Below are 23796 nucleotides of genomic sequence, written 5' to 3'. Positions count from 1 at the left end.
ACTACTATCTCTTATATACACTATACTGTGTAGATACAAATGTATACATGAATGAATATTTAATAATTAAGATAAACTTACATAAATACTGCATCTTTTTCCACAACAGCAGCAGATACATTAAAAGGAAATCCATATAATTTCTGGACAATATATCTATACACTAAATCAATATTTTTATTTTCCTTTACTGAAGTGTAAATAAGCGCTGCACCATCTGAACACATTTGTTAAAAGAAAATCAGGAGTTTTATTAGCTCAAGCTAACAGTTAACTAATCTTTTTAGAACACTGCTCACTGTTTCCAAAAGCAAACTTTATAACCGCTAGAACTATTCAAAGAAAATTTCTATTTGAAACTAACCTTAATTTTATAAACTCATTTAGAGACTGAAAAAGCCAGGCAAAATAAATACCTCTACTCAGCAAGTCAATTGTACGTTGTAGCTTTTATAGCAGCAACAGGCTCTTCTAACTCCCCAAAGAAAAGCCCACAATGCTATCACAACATTCATGGTAAACTATCAAAGTTGGTTATCTCAAAAGTACTAAACGAACCAGCAGTTATTGCCAAAGTCCTCTTAATTCCTCCTAGAAATTCTTTTTGAAGGAGCAGAGTTGTACCGGATAAAATGAAGGTATACGTTTCCCTATACGGGGTGAGTATAATGCCAACACAGATGTGCAGTTAGCTGATGTGTCTGCCAACACCAATAGGACACTAAGATGGTGTTGCTCTTTCAGAGTCTTTAAAGTTTTTAATTATGAAATTTCTCTAAATAGCGGTATATCAGTCTTTAAATTATGTAACAAATTAAGAAAAATGTTTAACACTTAAAGTGCTTTGTCCTCTCTAAGTGCTCTACAGAATCATGAAATAATGTTGGAAGTATTTAGAGAGTCTGGCAAACTTAAAACAATTGAAACTTGGATATTAGAAGCTGATTATCTCCAAAAAAGGTAAAGGGCACATTTCGGTATGTGTAGTTCAACTCATAAAACTTTCCTTTTTCATAATGACCAGGAAAATATCCAGTGGGATTTCTAATACCTATTTGATAGATTTATATCCTATATTTAAAAAACCTCAAGTTATACACATAGGAGTATAGTTACATAAACTAGCTATCACTTAATATCCTCCCTCCCACCTTTTTGGTTATATCCATTTGTATTGTACTGGGTGTTAATTCTACAATTTGGTCTGCTGGCATAGATCCCAACTGGAGGATGGGGTCTTAAATTATAAACTGCTTGGGGCAGGCACTGTGCCAATCCTGACTGGGGTCTCAAGTTCTTGAACTATAATTTGTCCACAAATGCTAACTTCTCTACAATCTTGTCGACACTACCTTTCTTAACATTGCCCTTCACTGCAGCTCCAATGCTGGTATAATAGTGCGGACAAGCTGCTGGAATTTTAAATGTCCTCTAGACCTACTCTTTGCAAGGTTAGATGACTGGGGTAAAATTGTGTATAGTACAGTTGAATCTCAGAGTTACGAACACCTCGGAAACTGAGGTTGTTCATAACTCTGAAATGTTTGTAACTCTGAAAAAACGTTATGGTTGTAAACTTCTAAAAGTTTACAACTGCACATTGACCTCATACAGCTTTGAAACTTTACTATGAAGAAAAATGCTGCTTTCCCTTTATTTTTTTAGTTTATGTTTAACATGGTACTGTATTTACCCTTTTTTTTTTGGTCTCTGCTGCTGCCTGATAGCATACTTCTGGTTCCAAATGAGGTATGTGGTTGACTGGTCAGTTCGTAACTCAGATTCTACAGTAATGTTCCCATTTGTGTTAGAACAATGTTGGGAACTTAAGAAAAATGCTGACGCTCAGCTTGAGCATGAGCTTTGTATCCACATGCCTCTAAGGTAAGCAAAGCCAGCTTATCCTTCCACGTAGAGTTATGCATTTTTCCTACATCTTTAATATTTGAAAAGTCTTGGAGAACTATTCAGTATTGCAAAAGACTGATCCAATAGTCAGGCCAAAATGATTACATGCCTTATAATCAAGTGTACTTGAAGTATATTCAAATGTAAACTGAAGTGAGAATTATCTTGCTGTTGGTAGGCTATTTCAGGGATCATCTTAAACTCAGTTTTAGGGCAACTATTCAGCATTTGATTATGAAAGGGTTAGTGAAAGGAAATCTAGGAAGCCATGGACAAGAAGGTATGCTGGACTTCTCTTCCCGATACCCCTGTTTTTAAAAAAAAAAAAAAAAATAATCCACAACACTTGACAGTATAAAGAAGGTTAAACCTGACATGGCCCAGCATAACAGAATCTTCCCTAGGGACCTCGGTTCAGTTAAACCAGTCACTCAGTGATGGACTCAGGCTAGGTCCTAGAATAATTGTGTTCAAGCCACATAAGTTTGTCACAATTTGGATCTTATAAGGATTACAGATATGCCATTATTATGCATTTCAAACTTTAAAGGATACATTGTAAACAAAACCGTCGGATATGTGACTGAATGAAGTCAAAGTGTTCATCTCTGTAGTCATGTTCTTTTTCCAGGAGACTAATGGCATCACACTGTCAAGTTAAAAAACAACAAACAAGCAATATTGCATGTTCAGAATCTTTTAAAAATAGCAATGTTGTTACTCCTCTAGTTAGCAGATAAAAAACAAAAGAAAACCTATAAAGACATTTAATCACCTAAACGGAACAAATTAAGGAACACATTTTTGAACCTACAGCTGATGCAGGCAACATTAAAACCAGCACTAAAGGCAGGGAGTTACAACTGGTTATGGAATGGCAAGAATTGCAAGTTTTTCAGCTGCAGTGAAAGACTCACTAGAGGCCTGTATGGATACAAAAACATGTATCCGCATCTGTGGATTTGCAGGGCTCTACACCGTCGCCAGGCTGCGGCTCTAAGAGGCAACCCCTGTCCCTGGCCGGAACTGGGTTGGGGACAGCCGTGCAGAGGCCGCGCAGAGTCACGGATCCTCCACCTGCCCTTGGCCGGGCAGGGACACAGCCATGGCCTGCTCTCAGGCTCTGCCCTCCCCCCACACACCTCAGGCAAGTGGAGGGTTCGCTGTGGCTCCCCAGCTGGGCTCCACGCTGGCCTGGCTTGGGGGGAGGGGGAGGTGACCTGTGGAGCTGCTTGGGCTCCCTGCCGAGGGCAGCTGGAGCATCCGCCGTGGCTCCCCACAGATGCCCACCCAGCTCTTACAATGGCTGGGCTGCGACTCCGAGAGCTGCCCATCCTGGCCAGAGCCGGGTCAGGAAAAGCTGTGCTGGCAGCTGTGGGGAGCCTGGGTCATGCCACCTGCCCTAGGCGGGGGGCCTGATCAGCCCCCAGCTCGTGTCCCTGCCCCCCCCAGCTCCCAGCCCAGGGCAGGTGGAGGGTCCGCGCCATGGTTCCCCACAGCTGCCTGCCTGGCTCTTACTGTCGGAGCCATGCACAAATACAAAATTTGTATCCCCATCTGTGTTATCCACAGAAACGATCCACAGATATAAAGCAGATACCCGCAGATTTGCAGGGCTCTAAGAATCACACAGTGGAGGACTGCACCTATGCTGAAATCAAAACATGGTATTCTCTGCAGTGGGTTTAGCTATTGTAGTATCAGGGCCAACGAAACACCTAGACATACAAAAATGCTATCTAGCTCTGCAATCAAAAAAAACCCAAAACAAAACAAAACACACACACACACACCCCCACAACAAACAAACAAGGTTTTGACTAAAAAAATGAAAGCATTGGCCAAGTGGTGAACTGACAGTAATAGCTTATTCCCTCATTCCCTGAGATAGGACAAACTGAAAATACAGCTTGCTTATGCCCATGGCCATTGAAGGGCCAAAAGGAAATGGATCCCAAGAGAACCATACCCAAATCTACCTTGCTAAGAAGGTGAGTTACTCAACTACTTATGAAAGTTAGGGAGAAGAGATATATCAGAAGAATCCTAAAAACCGAGCAAATTAGTTGAAACAATAGTAAAGAATAAAATTGTCAGGCACACAGAAGAACACAAATTGTTGGGCAAAAGTCAACATGGTTTCTGTAAAGGCAAATCAGGTCTTACTAATCTACCAGAGTTCTTTGAAGGGGTTAACAAACATGTGGACAAGGGGGATCCAGTGGACATAGTGTACTTAGATTTCCAGAAAGCCTTTGACAAGGTCCCTCAAAGGTTCTTACGTAAATTAAGTAGTCATGGGATAAGAGGGAAGTTCCTTTCATGGATTGAGAACTGGTTAAAAGACAGGGAACAAAGGGTAGGAATAAATGGTAAATTTTCAGAATTGAGAGGGGTAACTAGTGGTGTTCCCCAAGGGTCAATCCTAGGACCAATCCTATTCAACTTATTCATAAATGATCTGGGGTAAACAGAGAGGTGGCAAAGTTTGCAGATGATACTAAACTGCTCAAGATAGTTAAGACCAAAGCAGACTGTGAAGAACTTCAAAAAGATCTCACAAAACTAGGTGATTGGGCAACAAAATGGCAAATGAAATTTAATGTGGATAAATGTAGAGTAATGCACTTTGGAAAAAAACACCCCAATTATACATACAATATGATGGGGGCTAATTTAGCTACAACTAATCAGGAGAAAGTTCTTGGAGTCATCGTGGATAGTTCTCTGAAGACGACCACGCAGCATGCAGTGGCAGTCAAAAAAGCAAACGGGATGTTAGGAATCATAAAAAAGGGATAGAGAATAAGACGGAGAATATCTTATTGCTCTTATATAAATCCATGGTACGCCCACACCTTGAATACTGCGTACACATGTGGTCCCCTCATCTCAAAAAAGATATACTGGCATTAGAAAAGGTTCAGAAAAAGACAACTAAAATTATTAGGGGTTTGGAACGGGTCCCATATGAGGACAGATTAAAGAGGCTAGGACTTTTCAGCCTGGAAAAGAGGAGACTAAGGGGGGATATGATAGCGGTATATAAAATCATGAGTGGTGTAGAGAAAGTGAATAAGGAAAAATTATTTACTTGTTCCCATAAGAACTAGGGGCCACCAAATGAAATTAATGGGCAGTATGTTTAAAACAAATAAAAGGAAGTTCTTCTTTACACAGCACACAGTCAACCTGTGGAACTCCTTGCCTGAGGAGGTTGTGAAGGCTAGGACTATAACAGGGTTTAAAAAGAGAACTGGATAAATTCATGGAGGTTAAGTCCATTAATGGCTATTAGTCAGGATGGGTAAGGAATGGTGTCCCTAGCCTCTGTTTGTCAGAGGGTGGAGATGGATGGCAGGAGAGAGGTCACTCGATCATTACCTGTTAGGTTCGCTCCCTCTTGGGCACCTGGCATTGGCCACTGTCGGTAGACAGGATACTGGTCTGGATAGACCTTTGGTCTGACCCAGTATGGCCATTCTTATGTTCTTTCTTATGAAATATTAATGCAGAAACACCTAAACTACTAACCAAAGAACTCAACTCAGTTTTTTTGCAATCCTCTCCATTTACAGAGGGAGATCAGAGTACATGAAAATGTGCCAAGTCAATTTTAACAAGTTCAGCAAGATGTAAAAATCCTACCCAAAAGATGGAATTGTATTTGTGTAATTTGTTTTAAAGAAACCCTGATCAGGCTGTAGATGTGGTGATGGTGGCATTTTCTGTAGCCATGTCAGATTTATTTTGGAAAGCCGAGGCACATCACAGAACTGTTTCTGTTAGCAGAAGTGAACCAATCAGTCATTAAATGAGAATTCAACTTCCTGGTCTGCGTGCTCATGTGTGTGCTCACTCACACAAAAAGGTGAAAATCTGCTTGACTAACAGATATACCACGAGTATGAATCAGTCTCAAGGGATAACTATTTTGATATAGCTCAGAATACGTTTGTTTTTTTTTATTTGCAAAATTTGGTTCTTCTGCTCTTGATACCATTGTCTTTGAATACTATGCTCATTTTGCTTGATTAAATCAATCTTCATAAGATTCACTAGAATTAGGATGATAGAGATGTTAACAAGGTATTTTTTTAATTTATAAATTGATGACCTGCCTATGATCAAGTACTGTCAGCTGCTTTTAGTTACATCTTACACATCTAACCTGAGGACATAAAAGTAAACCAATTACTAAGACTTCAGGAAAAATCTAAAATTTGGAAATTCCTGACTTTAGAATGCTTGATTTGCAACATATCTGAAGTAAAAGAATACAAAAACTAGCATCTCATGTCTAGATATCTTTGTTTACTAGCATCAACGTTCAGAAAAGTGTTAATTCATTTCAAGGGAGAAAAATGCCTAGGCTCCACAAAAAGTGGCTCTTAAAAAATTCTTATCAGGGAAAAAACAAAGTATTCAGAATGCAGAGTGCTTTTTTCAGTTTAGAAAAGCCAAATATTGTCAGCCACCCGTAACCAGAAGCACACTTTTAAAGTAAAATATACAAAAACAATTCTAAAAACCTGAAACAAACCTTTGTACAAACTACTACTACTGGAATGCCTAAGTTACATGTTAGCGTATCTGCACCCAACGGCAAAATCACACTGTCATCTTTGTCTTCTTGTATTGACATATTTCTTCTTTGTGGAGAAGCTGGAAAATCCTCTCCTGGTTCTATATATTCTTGGAAATCTCTTACCACTGAAATGAAAGAAAAATATTTATCTATAATGGCAGCCACTTATTTCAACAATAATTATTCCCATTGCCAAAATCCACTTACTGTACACTATATAGTAAGTGTTTGTTCATGTTTAAAAAGCTCAACAAAAATGCATGAAATGCTGCCAATAACGATTGGCCTGAGCAGTGCAGAAGAATACTAGTAAGTCCAGTATCTGATACATCCATGACTGGAAAGAAGCATACAGCAAGAGATTAAGTTTACTAAAGCATTATAAGAACACAGTCAATACACAGGACACTATAAATCCAACTATTGTTTAGATTCTACTGTGGAAGTGCCGAGAGGTGTCAGTTTCCCACTGCAATAGGCACTACACACCCTATGAATATGTAAGTTCTGCTCTTTGAGGCAGGGACTAAAGTATATCATGAAACAGAGTGGATATAAGCAGATGAGGGTGGATGGCAATACTGAGAATTATGATTAGCAGAAGCAGCAGTATTCACAGTAGACAAGTTGCCTAGCTGTTGTGTTATGCCAGTGAAACTAAAATTAGGAATGGTCATCCAAATTTTTACATCTCTTTACAAATGCACAGTAAAAAGCAACAAAAATACAAGGGAATATACCACAGTAAGACAGTAATACGTCACTACTTTCACTACCGATAGAACAACTATCTATTGTGAGTTGGTAAAGTGAACAAACCCCTTCACCTGACAGACCACAAAGTAATTTCATTTTATTTTAGCCACTGTAGTGTTTAACACTATATCCTGAATATTTTAACACTATAGTAGGAAGGAGTGTCACTACAGAATTTTTCTATTATATCTGAAAGCCTAAACCAGACCATATTATTTGGGTGAATTACAAACTGTATGGATTAACAAAAAGTACAAAGAACTTCTACTAAACTCTACTATTGAAACTTCTTTTTGTAAAGTTCACTGTGGTACAGAGAACAACGACTAGAACAGGCAGAATAGTGGTAGATAAAAAGATAAGAATTGTGTGTAGAGATTGAATTTTAGCAGTATAAATTTCACTTAAAACATTAAGAAAAGCTTAAGGCGGCATGACTAGGCATTCCAAAGTTAGTAAGTGATAACACCATAAGGTTGTACCCTCAACTCTACCCTCCTGCACGCATGCAATAGTCTAATAACAACCACATTTTATTCCTCAAAAACACCATATTTTCTACAACCTTCGACATTCAAACTTTTTTCAGTTTTGTACATATGCATATTCTTTTCTTAAAGTTATGTATTTTACTAATTTTGTAAACACATTTTCACAACAGCCACAGCGCCTGCTTTAGCTGCATTTCAGACAGTGAGATGGTTAATTATGAGATTAATTTCATAAAAATTTGCTGGTACAGCAGGACATTATAATTCACAACTATTAGCTTATGTTAGTCATACCCTTTGACCACTATTCTCTTATGTTATTCAATTACATTAAAATTCTCTGGGTGAAGACAAAAGGGAAAAACCTAGGGGCAACATCATGGTAGGGGTATAGACTACCAAATCAGGAGGAAGACACGGATGAGGCATTTCTAGAACAAAGAGCACATACCCAAAACACAAGACCTGGATAGTAATGGGGCATTTTATCTACCCAGGTACCTGTTGGTACAGTAATATGGCAAAATAATCTCCTATGAGTTCTGGGAATACATTGGAGTCAACTTCCTATTTCAGAAGGTGGAGGAAGTAACGAGGGGGAACCCATTTTAGACTTGATTCTGACTAACAGGGAAGCATTGGCTGAATCTGAAGTTAGAAGGGAATTTAAATGAAAATGATCATGAAATGATGATTTCATGATTCTAAGAAAACAGGGTCAGAGCAACGGACTAAGGAAAATGGACTTAAAAAAACTGAACTTTAACAAACTCAGAGAACTGGTAGGTAGGGTCCCATGGGAAGCATATCAAGGGGGAAAAAGGACTTCAGGAAAGCTGGCGGTTTCTCAATGAGATATTAAAATCACAACAGCAAACTGTCCCAATGAGAAGGAAAAATAGGAAGAATAGTAAAAGATCAATTTGATTCCACCAGGAGCTCTTTAACAACCTGAAAATCGAAAGGGAATCTTACAAAAAATAGGAACATGAACAAATTATAGAGGATGAATAAAATAGAATAGCGGAAGCACATAGGGACAAAATCAGAAAGGCAAAGGCACAAAATAAGTTACACCTATCAAGGGACATAAAAGGCAACAAGATAGATAATGTACTATAATACACCTCTGCCTCGATATAACGCGATCCAATATAACAAATTCGGATATAACGCGGTGAAGCAAAAATGGTTTTCTGTCTTGTCTATAATATTGGTTCTCAAACTGAGGGTCGTGACCCGGTTATGTGGGGGGTCGCAAGCCCCGACCCCGGCAGGGGCGGGCGGCTGAGAGCCCCGACCCTGGGCTTGATGTGAATGACATCATCAGATGCACCATTTCTAAAAAAACACCAAGAATAAAACTTGTGTCAAATACTGTATTAATAACGGAAATGCTTGAGGCCAAAATAAGTTCAATGTAACGCGTTTTCACCTATAATGCGGAAAGATTTTTTGGCTTCCGAGGACCATGTTATATTGGGGTAGAGGTGCATATTAGGACCAAACAAAAGATGAAGGAAAGTGTGGGTCCACTATTTAGCAGAGAAGGAGAGCTAATTATGGATAGTATCAAGAAGGCTGAGGTGTTAAATCCCTATTTGATTTCAGTCTTCACTAAAAAGGTTAACTGTGACCAGATGCTTAATACAATATTAACAAGTAGGCAGGAACACAAGCCAGAATACAGTAAGAAGATGTTAAAGAATATTTAGGTAAGTTAGATGTATCCAACTCAGTAGGCCCTGATGAAATTCACTCTTGGGTACTTAAGGAACTAACTAGCTAAAGCAATCTCAGAACCAATAGCTATCATCACTGAGAACTCATGGAGGACAGGTGAGGTCCCAGAAGACTGAAGAAGGGCAAACGTAGTACATTAAAAAGGAGAACAAAAAGAATCTACCAAATTATAGACCAATCAGCCTAGCTTCACAATACCTGGAAAGATACTGGAATAAATTATTAAACAATCAGTTTGTAATCACCTAGAGAATAATGTTATAAGGAACAGCCAGCATGGATTTGTCAAGAGCCAAACATGCCAAAGCACCCTAATCTCCTTCTTTGACAGGGTTACAGGTGTAGTGGATGGGGGTAAGCAGCAGATGCGATATATCTTGATTTTGGTATCGCTTTTGACATAATCCCAACATGACACTCTCATAGGCAAACTAGGGAAATGTTGTCTAGATGAAATTACTACAAGGTGGGAGTACTACCAATTGAAAGACCATACTCAAAGTAATTACCAATTGTTTGCTGTCAAACTGGGCGGAGGGTGTGGGGAATGCATCTAGTGGGGTCCCACCTGGGTCTGTCTGGTACTATTCAATACTTTTGTTAATGGAGTAGAGAGTAGGTTTACGGAGTAGAGAGTAGGTTTATAAAATTTGCAGATGACAACAAGCTGGGAGGGGTTGAAAGCACTTTGGAGGATAGAATTCAAAATGACTGACAAATTGGAGAAATGGTCCTGAATCAATAAGATGAAATTCAATAAAGACAAATGCAAAGTGCTTCACTTAGGAAAAAAATATCAAATGCACAAATACAAAATGGGGAATAACTGGCTAGGCACTAGTACCACTTAAATGGATCTGGGGGTAACAATGGATCACAAATTGAATAAGAGTCAAAAAACAAAATGTGATTCAGTTACAGAATGATACTAAACTTTTTTTGCGATGTATTAACAAGAGTGTCTTAAGACAGACATAGGAGGCAACTGTTCCACTCTACTTGGCACTGGTGAAGCCTCATTTAGAGTACCGTGTGCAACTTTGTGCACCGCTCTTTAGGAAAGAGATGGACAAAGTGGAGAGTCCAGAGGAGGGCAACAAAAATGATAAAGGATTTAGAAAATCTGATTTATGAGAAAAGGTCAAAAAACTAGTCTTAAGAAACCTGATAACAGTCTTCAGATATGTTCAGCGCTGTTATAGAATCATAGAATCTCAGGGTTGGAAGGGACCTCAGGAGGTCATCTAGTCCAACCCCCTGCTCAAAGCAGGACCAATCCCCAATTAAATCATCCCAGCCAGGGCTTTGTCAAGCCTGACCTTAAAAAAACGGCTTGGATCTTACCCAAAATACCAGGCTGCCAGCCAATCCTTTAGCCTCTAAACTAAAGGAAAGAAGGAAAGGTCAGATACATTCAGAAATCTATATATCGGGTTCTTCACAGTATTGGTGAGTTCCTGGCTTGAAAGTCCATCTGGAACACATCCACAGCTTGGATGGGTCATTCAGTCCTTTGTTCAAGGCTTCAGTTTGCAGAGAAGTTGCTCCAGAGGTAGGAAGAGGGATTGAAGAGAAAATGAAGATGATGCAGCTGCCCTTTCTATTCCCTTTGCCTTGTGGCTTGTACTTCCTGTGTCCCAAACACAAGCTTCACAGCACATGGCATGGAAAAGCCCTGGAGTTCTCAGTACACAGGCATACCCCTGCATGTCTTGCTGACTCAATAGGTGTATCCCCTTGGTTCTTTTCATGGGCTCATTGTACAGCTGATGACCCTTGACAGGCCAGTGAAGAGGCTCGGCAGTGCTGATGCCAGTCTGTCCGGGGGTGTCACCCAGAAACACTGCACAAGTCTGGAAATACAGATATACCCTACATGTCTATAACTCACAACACAAAGGTGGTACAAAACATAGAAACAAAATGATCATACTTGGAAAATCATAGCATTTTCACTGACACCTTACACGGCATATCTAGCATGATTCATTGCAAAGAGGACAGTGATCAACAGTGGACATGGAGAACAGAAGGTAGGACAAGTAGCAATTGGCTTAATCTGCAGCAAAGGAGATTTAGGTTCGATACTAGGAAAAAACTATAAGAAGGGTTAAATATTGGAATAGGCTCCCAAGGGATGTTGTGGAATCCCTGTCTTTAAAGGTTTTTAAGAAAAGGTTAGACAAACCTGTCAGGGATGACCTAGGTATACTTGGTTCTTTCTCAGTATGGGGGTGGGTTGGCTAGATAGTTTATTGAGGTCCTTTCCAGCTCTACATTTTTATGATTCATTTATTGTATATCATAAGTATTGATTATAGTGTGTTTTTCATGTAAATGAGTTTCATGGACTGTAAGGTATATAGTAAAGTACATGCACACAACAAATGACTCAGCTTGAAAAATTATGTATGATCAGGTAATTAAAAGCTACAATAATAAATATGCTCAAAGGGACATAATGAAGGCTGCATAGTAAAAGCTTACTCAATTCCTTACTTGCCATGCAAACTTTTTTTTTTTAAAACTGATTTCCCTAGATTCTTCCCAATCCCCAATTCCATGATTTGGAGATATTTAGGTGGACACTACCAAAATGCCTTGTCCCACATACTTTTCATGTTCACAGGAGGGAGAACCTCTCCTGCAAACACAGGTGCTGTGGAGAACCTACTTTCACACTTCTTAAGACCACCAGAGTAAAGTCCCTCCTCCGGAAGAGCTTGAGAGCTCCATAAGGCTCCTGCTCCAGCTATAGACCTGCTAGATGGAGTCTTGCTCATCTGCAGCCCTACATTCCTTAGCAGGTCTGAACTATGGTGACTCTAGACAGGCCAGATCTTATGGAAGGGGTCATGGGTGTCACTGAAACAACCCAGGATTTGCTTGGAAAAGCACTATGACCCAAGCAAAATATTATTTTTTTTAAACAGGAACTTGCTGGAGCTTTACATCATTGTACTTTGAGCCCAGCATGTAACATTTTTTCTATGTGAAACCATTTCAAGAACTCTTTGGCCTCCCAAGCCTCATCTCCAAGATGAGCTAGCTTTTCTCCTACTCTCTCCTGTGGCTTTTGAGAGCCTGAAAGAAAGCTGCTCTGCTGTGAAGTTCTTAGAGTATATCTTCATGCAAACTCAGACTCCTACTCAAGTCTTGCCCCAAACCATCCTCCTGTCTATATAAAATCCTCTCATTCAAGCATAGTGGTTCTTTCAGCCTAGGTTAGCTGGCTCATCTGGAAATATAGTCTAAAATACAAGTGAAGTTTTCACTTGGGCTGATAACCCACCCACCTTCCAATGAGGATGCAACTCAAGTGCTGACAGTCCTCAAATGCCTGCCCACAATTCCCTCTGTGACCCCAAAAGTTACAGACAAGTTCTCCCAGGGAAAGAATGAGTGCAGTTCAACTTACTGCAGCACAATGGGATGGCCCCTAGAAGTCCGAGCGATACACATACATGAATGCAGCACCAGTGAGGAGAGTAATTTGAATATGGCTTTGCAGTGTTGTTGCTCACACCTGAGTTAAGCTGACCCAGGTGCTAATCACTCAAGTTAGCTCTGCAGAGAAGAGACACACTTAAGCTACACCTGTACAGCAATTAAACACCTACAGCTGGCCTAGGTCAGCTGACTGGGGCTTGCGGGCAGTTCCAGGACTGAAAAACTGATGTGTAGCTGTTCGGGCTCAGGCTGGAGCCCAACTGTGGGATCCCATGGGGGAGTGGAAGGTCCCAGAGTCCAGGCACCAGCCCAAGCACAAATGTCTACATGGCAATTTTTAAGCCCCACAAGCCTGAGTCAGCCAACCTGGGCAAGCCGCGGGTCTTTTATCCCAGTGTAGATGTACCCTTAGAATGTTCAGCAATGGAACCAATGTCTGCAGAAGAAGAGCTCATTTCCTGTTCCTCTAGCAGAACCTTAGGAGGGCCACAAGAGCCCTCTCTCAACACTTTTGCATGGATCGAGGGTAGGACTTCTAATAAGCCCTGGCCATAGACTAACCTAAGCATATCCTATAGTTCACTTTTTGCTATGCAGCTAGAGTTCCTACTCCACATTTTTAATACAGTAGGAAAGCCTTCCCTATGTGCCCCCTTCCCCGCACTAAGAAATGGTTGAGCAGTTTCATTTATTTAAAAAAAAACAAAACAAAAAACCAACACACATTCACCTTAAATAAAAAACATGAAATTTTAGGTCAGTAGATGCAAGTTCCAGGAAGTGACTGAAAATAGTTGGAGAATGGAAGCATTTAACTAAAGCAGTCACTATTACTCTTACTATAATAAAAGTATGGGATCCACTAACATAGGGATAACAATGTCTGCTGACAAGAATCCATTTTTAAATATACGTGTTCAAGTTTCCTCTACAACAGAGGTCCCCAAACTGTCGGGTGTGCCCCCTGGGGGGCATGGAGGAACATTCAGGACAGTGTGGCGGGCCCCCTATGGGGGCAGGCAGGGAGTGCCACCCAGCCTCGCCGTGGCCCCAGCTCCACACTTGACCCATCCCCAGCCTTGGTGGGGCTCTGCACCTGGCTATGGGCCCTGCTGCCAACCCCCACCATGGCCCAGCTGCAGCTCAGTTCCCAGCGCCACCCCCAGCCTTGGCCCCTGGCCACAGCTCTCTTCCCAGCCTGGGGCCAGAGCAGCACAGCATCCAGCTGCTGGCCCCCACCACAGCCCAGCTGCGGCTCTGCTCCCACCCCCAGCCGCGGCTCTGCTCCCGCCCCCAGCCTTGGCCCCTGGCCGCAGCTCGTTCCTGTCCCTGTTCCTGTTCCCAGCCTCAGCCCCATCCCCATCCCCACCTCCAGCTGTGGCCCCCTTACTGCTGTCCTTCCCACCCCCCACGGAGCCATGGCCCCACTCCTGGCCTTGGCTCTGGGGGGGCACAGACAGGGGCAGAGGGGCTGCAATCCTCAAAAGTTGGGGGACCACTGCTCTACATTTTCAATTGCTCATAATTCTCAGACACTTCTGGAAATGAAATTATCCATGGTCTTATTCAATTTAAAGATTATTTATTTTTTTAAAAAAGAGAACATAAGTACAACTAGTTCATCCATCTGAACAGGAAAGTAGGGTAAATGCTTTCCTCATATGTTTTACCTTTGTAACTCACATTTCCAGCTTCAGTTGTCTACGTTTGAGGACTATAAAACAAAGACAATGAGGAAGAAAAAATAACCTAAGAAAATTAGTTCAATATTTTTAAGACTATGGAGTGCTAAAATAACCACTGAGCACATGAACTTTAGGAATTATTTTTTAACTAGTATTTTATGGCATCCTTACCTTATAATGATTTAGAACATGTTGCCCTAGTTAAAGGCTGCTCCAACATTGTCCTTTTCTTAAAACATTAAAAAACAAAATCAAACACAAAAACTAATGCCACTGAAATTGAGAAATCAAGTACACAAGTCAGGAAAATCTAAAGATCAAAGTTTTTAAATGCAATGTTGACAGCGTCTTTTCCCCCGTTAAATGAAAATCTAATTATTTCCCTAACTTGTATACTTCATTTCTTTTTCTGAATGTAAAGTGATACATCACTTAATACAAAAACCCAGATGATCTGAGAAGAACTAGTTAGGCCATACCTGGACATCAATTATAATCTTTAAATGGTGGTTTTGATGTGTAAATACTATTTTCCCTAATTTATTGCAACTTCCTAGCTCAGTTAGAACAAGCAGCCCTATCCTGAAGATAGTGACTCAATGTAACTAACGAGCTAAATAAGTAGTAAATAGTAGTTTTGAAGGCAACCGAAAGGCTACATACTAAAAAGGCAATCAAGCAAACACAAGAACCAGATGTGCTCAATAAAGAGCGAAGCACTAAAGACATCAGGCAAAATTTATTTTTCAGATGGAACACTTTATAGCCTTTCAGTGACATTCACCCAGTAAGGGACACTATTAGGTAATCAGAGGAAAAGACTCCAGCATTATTTTACTTGAGGTAGAGAACATTGCCTCCATAATGCTTCCAACCCAAAGAATAAGACCAGATCCTGGAGCTGGTTTTGGGCTCCCCTATAAAAATCAGAGCCACTAAGCCAGTTCTTTAAGAAAATCCTTGAAGGAATGATTGAATGCGACTCACAATGATAATCCATCCTTATACGAAGTCTCTATAGATATTTAACCAAATATATAAACGAGTAGTCCATCTTAACATTTAACTTAAGGTTTCAATTCCAGAACTGTGTCAACTATTGCAGTACTGTACACTTTAGCAAAGCACAGTTCTACCTAAAAAGGATGATCTAGCTGTTAGGGCCCTCGCCTAGGATTGGGAGATTTGGGTTCAAATCTCTGCTCTGCCACAGACTTCCTGTACCACTGTGAGTGTGTCACTTAGGCCCAGATTTTTAAATGTTTTTAGGCACTGCTCCACCTGGTGTTGCAACATCTAACTGACTTAGCAGCTGATGCTCACCAGCACTAGTGCTATCAATGGTGCAAAAGTTAATGTAGACAGGGCTCAGGCATTTTTACTACATCATGAAAGCCTGAACAGAGACATCATTGGTTCAAAATTCTCTAGTGCAGACAAGGTCTTTGAGCAAATACAATTAATATTACCTAAGCGATGAAGGCGGAAACAGTGCCTATGTGCTGCCTTTTAACCCCAATGCCTGATATCTACCTAGCTCTGCAGTCTGAACAGAACCACAAGAAAAAACTTTGAAGATCAAGGCTTTTAGAAGTTACAACTTTTATGCTAATTCAAAGTTTTTCTAAACAGAGAAATACTACTCGTGCATTGAAGGTACTTTAATAGAACAATTTAGATAACCTAACTCAAGATAGTTACTTTGCTGAGTTTCCAAAGAATAAAAACAGTCTACATCATAAGTTAAATAGCTCAAAAAAGCATTAAGTATATTTAATTTCAACAGTTTCTATTTTTTAAAATACTCACACTTTTGTTCCATTTCTTTCATTTCTTCAGGAGGAATTTTTAATTTGTCAATATGCTCTCTTACAACACTTGCCCACTTTTGTAAGGAATCCAGTGCAGTCCAAGGCCTAGACATGTCTACGACCAGCATAACCAGAGTGTCCTTTAGAGAGTTAGCCTCCATTGCAAACTTAAGGAGACCTTTATGATACAGGTCACCATCCAAAATCCACACATTACACCTTGTTTGATCTGTAATAAAAAGTAGAAAATACAAGACAAACTAAAATCTGTAAGTTATCCTTTTAAAATGTAGTCTATTGGATCAGAGTTAGTATATTAGAATTGTGTTGACAGTTTTTACTAATATCAGATTTCTTAGCTCCTTGTCTCCATGAGACAGTACGTAAAACCCAAGGAACATGCACCATCTTTGCATACTCTATGTCTGCAATTTATCAGCCAACAAATTGGTTTCTTTAAAAAAGAGACCCTTAAAGTGACACTAACTTCCCCAGAGCAAGTTCCTGAAAGTGAAAGCACATTACCTCAACATAATACTTGGCAAATTCTGTAACATTTTACATCTGCAAGTACTTTAAAATGTTAGTCTTCAGAGTATTAGTGTAAAGCAAGTATTACAGTAAGAGAATATTTAGGCCGTCAGTGCTCAAAACTATCAGCTTTCCCTTAAGAGTTGAGCTAGATCAGGGCTGAAGGATTACTTTTACATCCCCGCTTTGAGCGGCCACAATCCAATATGGCTCCCTGTAATGTGTCTGCTTCTCTCTATTCAGCTATGTCTACGCTACCATGGTAAGTCAACCTACGCTATGCAACTCCAGCTATGTGAATAGTGTAGCTGGAGTCGATGTACCTTAGGTTGAGTTTCCACTGAGGGGTCGATGGTTCTTACCTCACTCTTCCCGTCGGGGGTACAGTACCGGGGTCAACTGTAGAGCGATCTGCTGTTGATCTGGCGGGTCTTCACTAGACCCGCTAAAATCGACTACCAGCAGATTGATCTCAGAAAGTCAATTCCGGCTGTAGTGTTGACATAGCCTTCTCTATGATACCCGTAAGTACTAAGGAGAGTGTGTGCCATGGCATGATGTGCCCAAAAGAGCAGAAACAGTACCAGGCCTTGCAAAAGGTGGAATTACAGGAAACAGAAACCTGATTTTTTGCAGGGGGAAAAGAGAAATGGACAGAAATACTTTACAGCTAGTCCCCTACAAGAAATACAAAATATCCCCTCCCAAAAATACTTAATGTTCTTAAGTTTAATATAAACATTAATTTTTAATTACATTTTTCCTCCGGTGAGTCATTTAAAAGTGTTGGAACATTTACAGTTATCAGGTTCAGTAAATTGAGGGCAGTTTTCCTTAAAAATCTTGTTTTTATTGCTCATCAGGAGCGTTGGTTTGACAACACTGGATACAGAGCATTGTTTATTCACATAACCGGTAAATACAGCATAGTCAGAAGTACAGACTTCACATCACTTATGCAGTGTACCTCATCCATCTTCCTCCTCTCATCCCCACTGGCTCAATCTCACCTTTGTAGTTCCCCTTATCCCTTTACAGTTCCCCACCACTTCTGCCTACTTTTATCCTCTCTACCTTGAGCTTCCCACTCCTCCCACCAGCAAAAACTTAAGTCCCACATCCGCAACCTTGTCCCCTCTGGTGACATTTACACAAATCCTGGCCCTCTCTTCACCCCCACCCACTCCACCTTACGTAACCATTCTCCACCACCCCTGTCATACCACCATTCTTAATCTCACACCCATCCTCCTCCATCTTTTCTCTTGAGATATCTAGAAGGATCACAGTAATCTCTGACTAATGCTCTGTACCTCGGGGGAACACCCAGCACCCCCATGTTCATCCTTGTAAAATGATTGTGTGGCCCGCTCCCAAATAGAAGTCAAACTACACCTATGCCCAGTGCCCTGTCCCGAGGCTCCCCTACCCCCACTGGGCCCTGGAGTTTTTATAGCATGTCGAGAGGGGCCTCAGAGGGAAAAAAAAAAAAGGTTGAACACCCCTGATCTACAGTCCACCCATCAGCCTCTCCCACTGATTTTGACTCTTGGATCTCTATCTCCTCTCCTCACCATCTTCCACACTCATCTTCCATAACTTCAGCTTCCATGTTGATGACCCAATCCAACCCTTTAACTGCACATTTCCTTGATCTCAACTCTTCATTCAAACTGCAGCCCTGGTTCAATGCTCCCACTCATCAAAATGAAAAGGAGTACTTGTGGCACCTTAGAGACTAACCAATTTATTTGAGCATAAGCTTTCGTGAGCTACAGCTCACTTCATCGGATGCATCGAAAGCTTATGCTCAAATAAATTGGTTAGTCTCTAAGGTGCCACAAGTACTCCTTTTCTTTTTGCGAATACAGACTAACACGGCTGTTACTCTGAATCTCATCAAAATGACATTTCACTGGACTGTCTACACCAAGGACTGCTTTCTATTATCTGTTACCAAATTCCTCCTCTCTGATCTAATCTCCTACCCTTTTTCAGCACTGTCCATCAATCTGTCACTACCCATGACCTCCATTCCATCAGTGTTAATGACTTTTCCATCTGCTCCCAGTGCCCCCTTCCCTTTTTTCCGTCAATATGGTTGTTTATTTTCTCCATGCTTCCCACCCTTAACTTTTGCGTCCCTCTCCTATTGCAAGGTCTGCCCTGCCAACCCCTCTGGATCACCCCCAACATTTGCTTCCTCTGCTCCTGTTCTTGCTATAAGAAAAGGAGTACTTGTGGCACCTTAGAGACTAACCAATTTATTTGAGCATGAGCTTTCGTGAGCTACAGCTCACTTCATCGGATGCATACCGTGGAAACTGCAGCAGACTTTATATATACACAGAGAATGTGAAACAATACCTCCTCCCACCCCACTGTCCTGCTGGTAATAGCTTATCTAAAGTGATCATCAGGTTGGGCCATTTGCTGGAAATGGCCCAACCTGATGAACACTTTAGATAAGCTATTACCAGCAGGACAGTGGGGTGGGAGGAGGTATTGTTTCATATTCTCTTTGTATATATAAAGTCTGCTGCAGTTTCCACGGTATGCATCCGATAAGTGAGCTGTAGCTCACGAAAGCTCATGCTCAAATAAATTGGTTAGTCTCTAAGGTGCCACAAGTACTCCTTTTCTTTTTGCGAATACAGACTAACACGGCTGTTACTCTGAAACCTGTTCTTGCTATGCAGAGCACCTCTGGAGGAAGTCCCATGACCAGTCTGACTTTATCCATTATGAATTTCTCTTCCTTCATGCTATCTTTCTAGCTAAAACAGCTCTACTTTAACTTAGATGAATCCCTGCCCACAATCCCAGCTGCCTTTCTGCCACCTTTGACTTATTCCTCAAAACCTCTCTCTGCACAGGATCTCACCAATTTCTTTGAGGGGAAAGTTAACAAAATGTGTGACCTTTCCCTCCCCTTGGATTGTCTTCACTTCCCCTCCTACAATGCTCCTCTTCCATCACATACTCAGAAGTATTTTTTCTGCTCACCTCTAAATCATCCACTTCCCGCAGTAACCCCATCCCACCCGTTCACGACAACTCGCATCCCGACCTTAACCTCTTGCTCTTCTCTGGCTCTTTCCCCTCACAATACAAGCATGTGTAAGACTCTTCCATCTAAAAAAGCCACCATTGACCCCATTTATCTCTCCAGTTACTGCCATATTTTCATTTCATCTCTAAATTCATTGAATACACTGTCTAAAATTGCTGTCAGTAGTTTCTCTCCTCCAATTCCATCCTAGACCCACACCAATCCTGCTTCTTGCATTGAAACAGTCCTCACAAAAATCTACAAAAACCTCTTCCTCAAAGCTCAGAACCCGGACTCCACTCTTATCCTCCTTGACCCCTAATCCACCCTTGATGCTACCAACTATGCCATTTCTGAAATCTTTTCCTCTTCTGGTTCTCTTCCCACCACTCTAATCAGTCCTTCAGTATGTCCTTTGAGGACCCTCTTCAACCCTCCTCCAAATTTCTAGGGAGATTCCACAAGGCTCTGACCTTGGGTCCCCATCTCTTCTTCCGCTACACCTTATCCCTGGGTAATCGCATCCACAATCACAAATTTAACTATTCTCTCTATGCTGATGACTCTCAGATCTACCTCTCTACTCCAAACCTGTCTCCTTCTGTCCAAACTAAAATCTCAGCCTTTCTTACAACTCCTCAGGGATGTCTAGCTATGAGCTCAAACTCTATATGGCTAAAACAGACTATTATTCATTCTCCCCCTCCTCCCCCCACTATTCTCAATCACTGTAGACATCACCAGCCTGTCACTCAGGACTGTAACGAGGCTGTAATCTTTGACTCGGCCCTCACTCTAGCCTCATTTCCAGGCTACCCCTAAATTTTTCAATTTCTTTCTGCATGACATCTTGTGGATACGACCTTTTCTATCTATCCAGGCTCATCTCACTCCTCAATTACTGCAATATCCTTCTCTCTGAAACGGACAAATGCAATCTTTCTCCACTCATCTATGCAGACTGCTGGTCCAAAAATAATTTTCCTAGCCCATCATTTTGAACACATCACTCCTTTCCATCCCTCCACTGGCTCCCCCTACTAATTCATTAAACATAAGCTACCTGTGTTCACTTTCTTGGCTCTTCACATCCTATCCCCACCCCACTCATTCACTACTGAAATGTCACTTCCTGCCTCCTATCCCCATAATGCCAGCCTACATGGCCCACTTGTCTGAAGATTCCAAACAAGTACCTTCCTGTTTTGCTCCAGGCTGTCCCTCATGCTTGGGAAGGGCTCCCCATAAACATCCACAAATCTACATCAGCTTCCCACATCAAATATCTCCTTAGAACTATCTTATGCTATGAGGTCTACAAAATATTTGACACCTAGGCTACTGATGTGCTGAGACTACTGTCTACCATGCTGACCAATACTATCTCATTGTTTCCTCACACTTTCCTGTTGGTCTGTTGTCTCATCATATATTGTAAGCTCTTTGGGGCATCTTTTATTCTCTTTGTATAGCATCTAGCTTAATGGGGACCTGGTCTTTGATCAGGGCTCCTAGGGGCTATAGCAATGCAAATAATAAGTATACTAAAGACACACCACCATTCTATCCCAGACCGTCTAAACAGAGGGTACCTATTATGATGGTTTCTCTTATGCAGATACCTGTTTATTGGAAATTAGACACACATTTTGCATAAACAAAACTGCCACTTGAAGGTAAGTGTTACTAAAGGCCTGGGCTAAATCTGAGCAAGTGACTTAGGAAATTAAAAACTCCATATCCCATCCAGTTTAGAATTAAAATCTTCTTACTGCTGAGGATACACAACTGATACTTACCATCTCTATCTTCATCATGCACATTTAAGTACAAGTATTCCATTCCTCTTCCTTTCTTGTACTCCTCTATTCCTTGAAGTCTGCCTATTAAGCTAGTTTTTCCTGCACCATCTTCTCCTAGAAAAAGACAAAAAGTTAATATAGATCAAATCTGAGTAAATAGTGTTACCTAATTACAGCTTCTTTTTTGGAAAAGTGAAATATCATGTAACAATGGGAGTCACTCAGCTAGAAGCTCATGCAATCTGAAAACATGGGTGTTCAATTTATTCTAAACGTATGCATCAGCCTCAACAAATACTAATCATGTCTATTTATATTAGTATATTTACCACCATTGTTTTTGTACTGTAGTATTTTTAACTTTCCTCTTATTTCCTAGCTTAAACAACATTTTCAGAGCATTGCACAATCACTAACTATTTTTAAGTTATATTTTGACATTCAATAGGTTTAAGTCCACAAAAGCCTAGATTTCAATTCAATCCATGAGAATGCACAGCATGATGACAGGGTTCAGTTGGGACTTGCTAAAACTATTTGACTATCATTGTAGGACAAACTTCCTGAAGTCTGTCCCGGTGGCAAAAACCTAATTCTGTAATGTATGTCTGATTCAGTACTAGCAAATAATGGAGATAGTGTTCAGCGATTGAGGAAGCATATTCATTATCTTGTGTACTGAATGAATCAGTGGTCCCAGAAAACAACGTATGTGATCATGAAACTAGACTGCAGCATAATGCTTATGATTTTCTGGATCCCAGCCCAGAGAGCACTCTCCTGTAGGCTAAACGATGCTTTGATGGGAAAGAGCAAGCCAGCAGGCAGGCAGCTCACAAGGTCTGGTAGTATGCACACAGTGCAGCTGAAATGGTCTGAAAATAAAGGAAGAGTAGAAAAATAAATCTGTTGCATGTGCACAAGAAGATTCTGAAAGGATTATAATCACATTATAAATCAATCCATTTTTTCATGGAGAGCACAAAAGGCATCTCTCTGACCTCAGGAGTGTTCCTATGCATGCCACTGAAATAGCAAAGACAGCTTTTGGAGCTATAGGTGGCTTTTCACATCCTGCTAGAACAGGGGTGAGCAAACTTTTTGGCCTGAAGGCCACATCTGGGTATGGAAATTGTATGGCGGGCCATGAATGCTCACAAAATTTTTGGGATCCAGGAGGGGGTGAGGGATTTGGGGCTGGGCCAGAAATGAGGAGTTCAGGGTACAGGAAGGGGCTCTGGGCTGGAGCAGGGGGTTGGACCGCGGTGGGGGGGTGGTGAGGGCTCTGGCTGGAGGTGCAGGCTCTGGGGTGGGACTGGGGATGATGGATTTGGGGTGCAGGAGGTGCTCCAGGCTGTGACTGAGGGGTTTAGAGGGGGATCAGGGCTGGGGTATGGGAGGTGGTCAGGGGTGCAGGCTTTGGGCAGTGCTTACCTCAGGAAGCTACTGGAAGCGCGTTATGTTCCTCCTCCATGCTGCCGCATCCGCAAGTGCTGCACCTGCAGCTCTCATTGGCCGCAGTTCCCAGCCAATGGGAGCTGCAGGGGCAGCGCTTGAGGTAGGGGCAGTATACGGAGCCCCCGGCTATCCCTAAACATAGGAGCCGGATGGCGGATGCCCCGATACTTCCAGAAGCTGCACAGAGCTGTGGCACAAACACACATGGAGCAGCCACCGACCCCACTGCCCAGCTCAAGTGCGGGAGTGAGGCAAGTCCCAGTCTCTGCTGTGACGCTCTGTACCTCGAGGAACACCCAGCACCCCCATGTTCATCCTTGTAAAATAACTGTGTGGCATCCAATGCAAAGTTTGTCATGCTGGGTGTTTTCAGAAGACTCCTGATGCACTGAGCATGGTTGTTATAGTGATGTTATAGTAACTGTTACAGTAATGTTATAGGTTATAATTTCATGTATGTAGTTATGAGGCTGAAAATGTATCCTCCTAGCTTAAAATAAGCCCAGGAAAAATCTCTCCAA

General features: G+C 41.3%; 1 protein-coding gene across 2 annotated transcripts in view; it reads right to left on the bottom strand.

Annotated features, from left to right (window-relative positions):
- Positions 1 to 23796, bottom strand: part of DYNC1LI1 (dynein cytoplasmic 1 light intermediate chain 1) — a 56264-nt gene that overhangs the window by 16375 nt on the left and 16093 nt on the right. For both annotated transcript variants that reach the window (XM_073333357.1, XM_073333358.1), the window contains 5 exons: positions 21815 to 21931; positions 16431 to 16661; positions 6452 to 6621; positions 2464 to 2557; positions 82 to 217 (listed from right to left, as the gene is read on the bottom strand). In XM_073333357.1, coding sequence (XP_073189458.1) covers positions 82 to 217; positions 2464 to 2557; positions 6452 to 6621; positions 16431 to 16661; positions 21815 to 21931 — 748 coding nt within the window. The remainder of the gene's footprint in view (positions 1 to 81; positions 218 to 2463; positions 2558 to 6451; positions 6622 to 16430; positions 16662 to 21814; positions 21932 to 23796) is intronic.

The sequence above is a fragment of the Lepidochelys kempii genome, chromosome 2 (genome assembly GCF_965140265.1).
Source record: "Lepidochelys kempii isolate rLepKem1 chromosome 2, rLepKem1.hap2, whole genome shotgun sequence".
NCBI classification, from domain to species: Eukaryota; Metazoa; Chordata; order Testudines; family Cheloniidae; genus Lepidochelys; species Lepidochelys kempii.
This window is presented reverse-complemented; position numbering and strand designations above follow the sequence as displayed.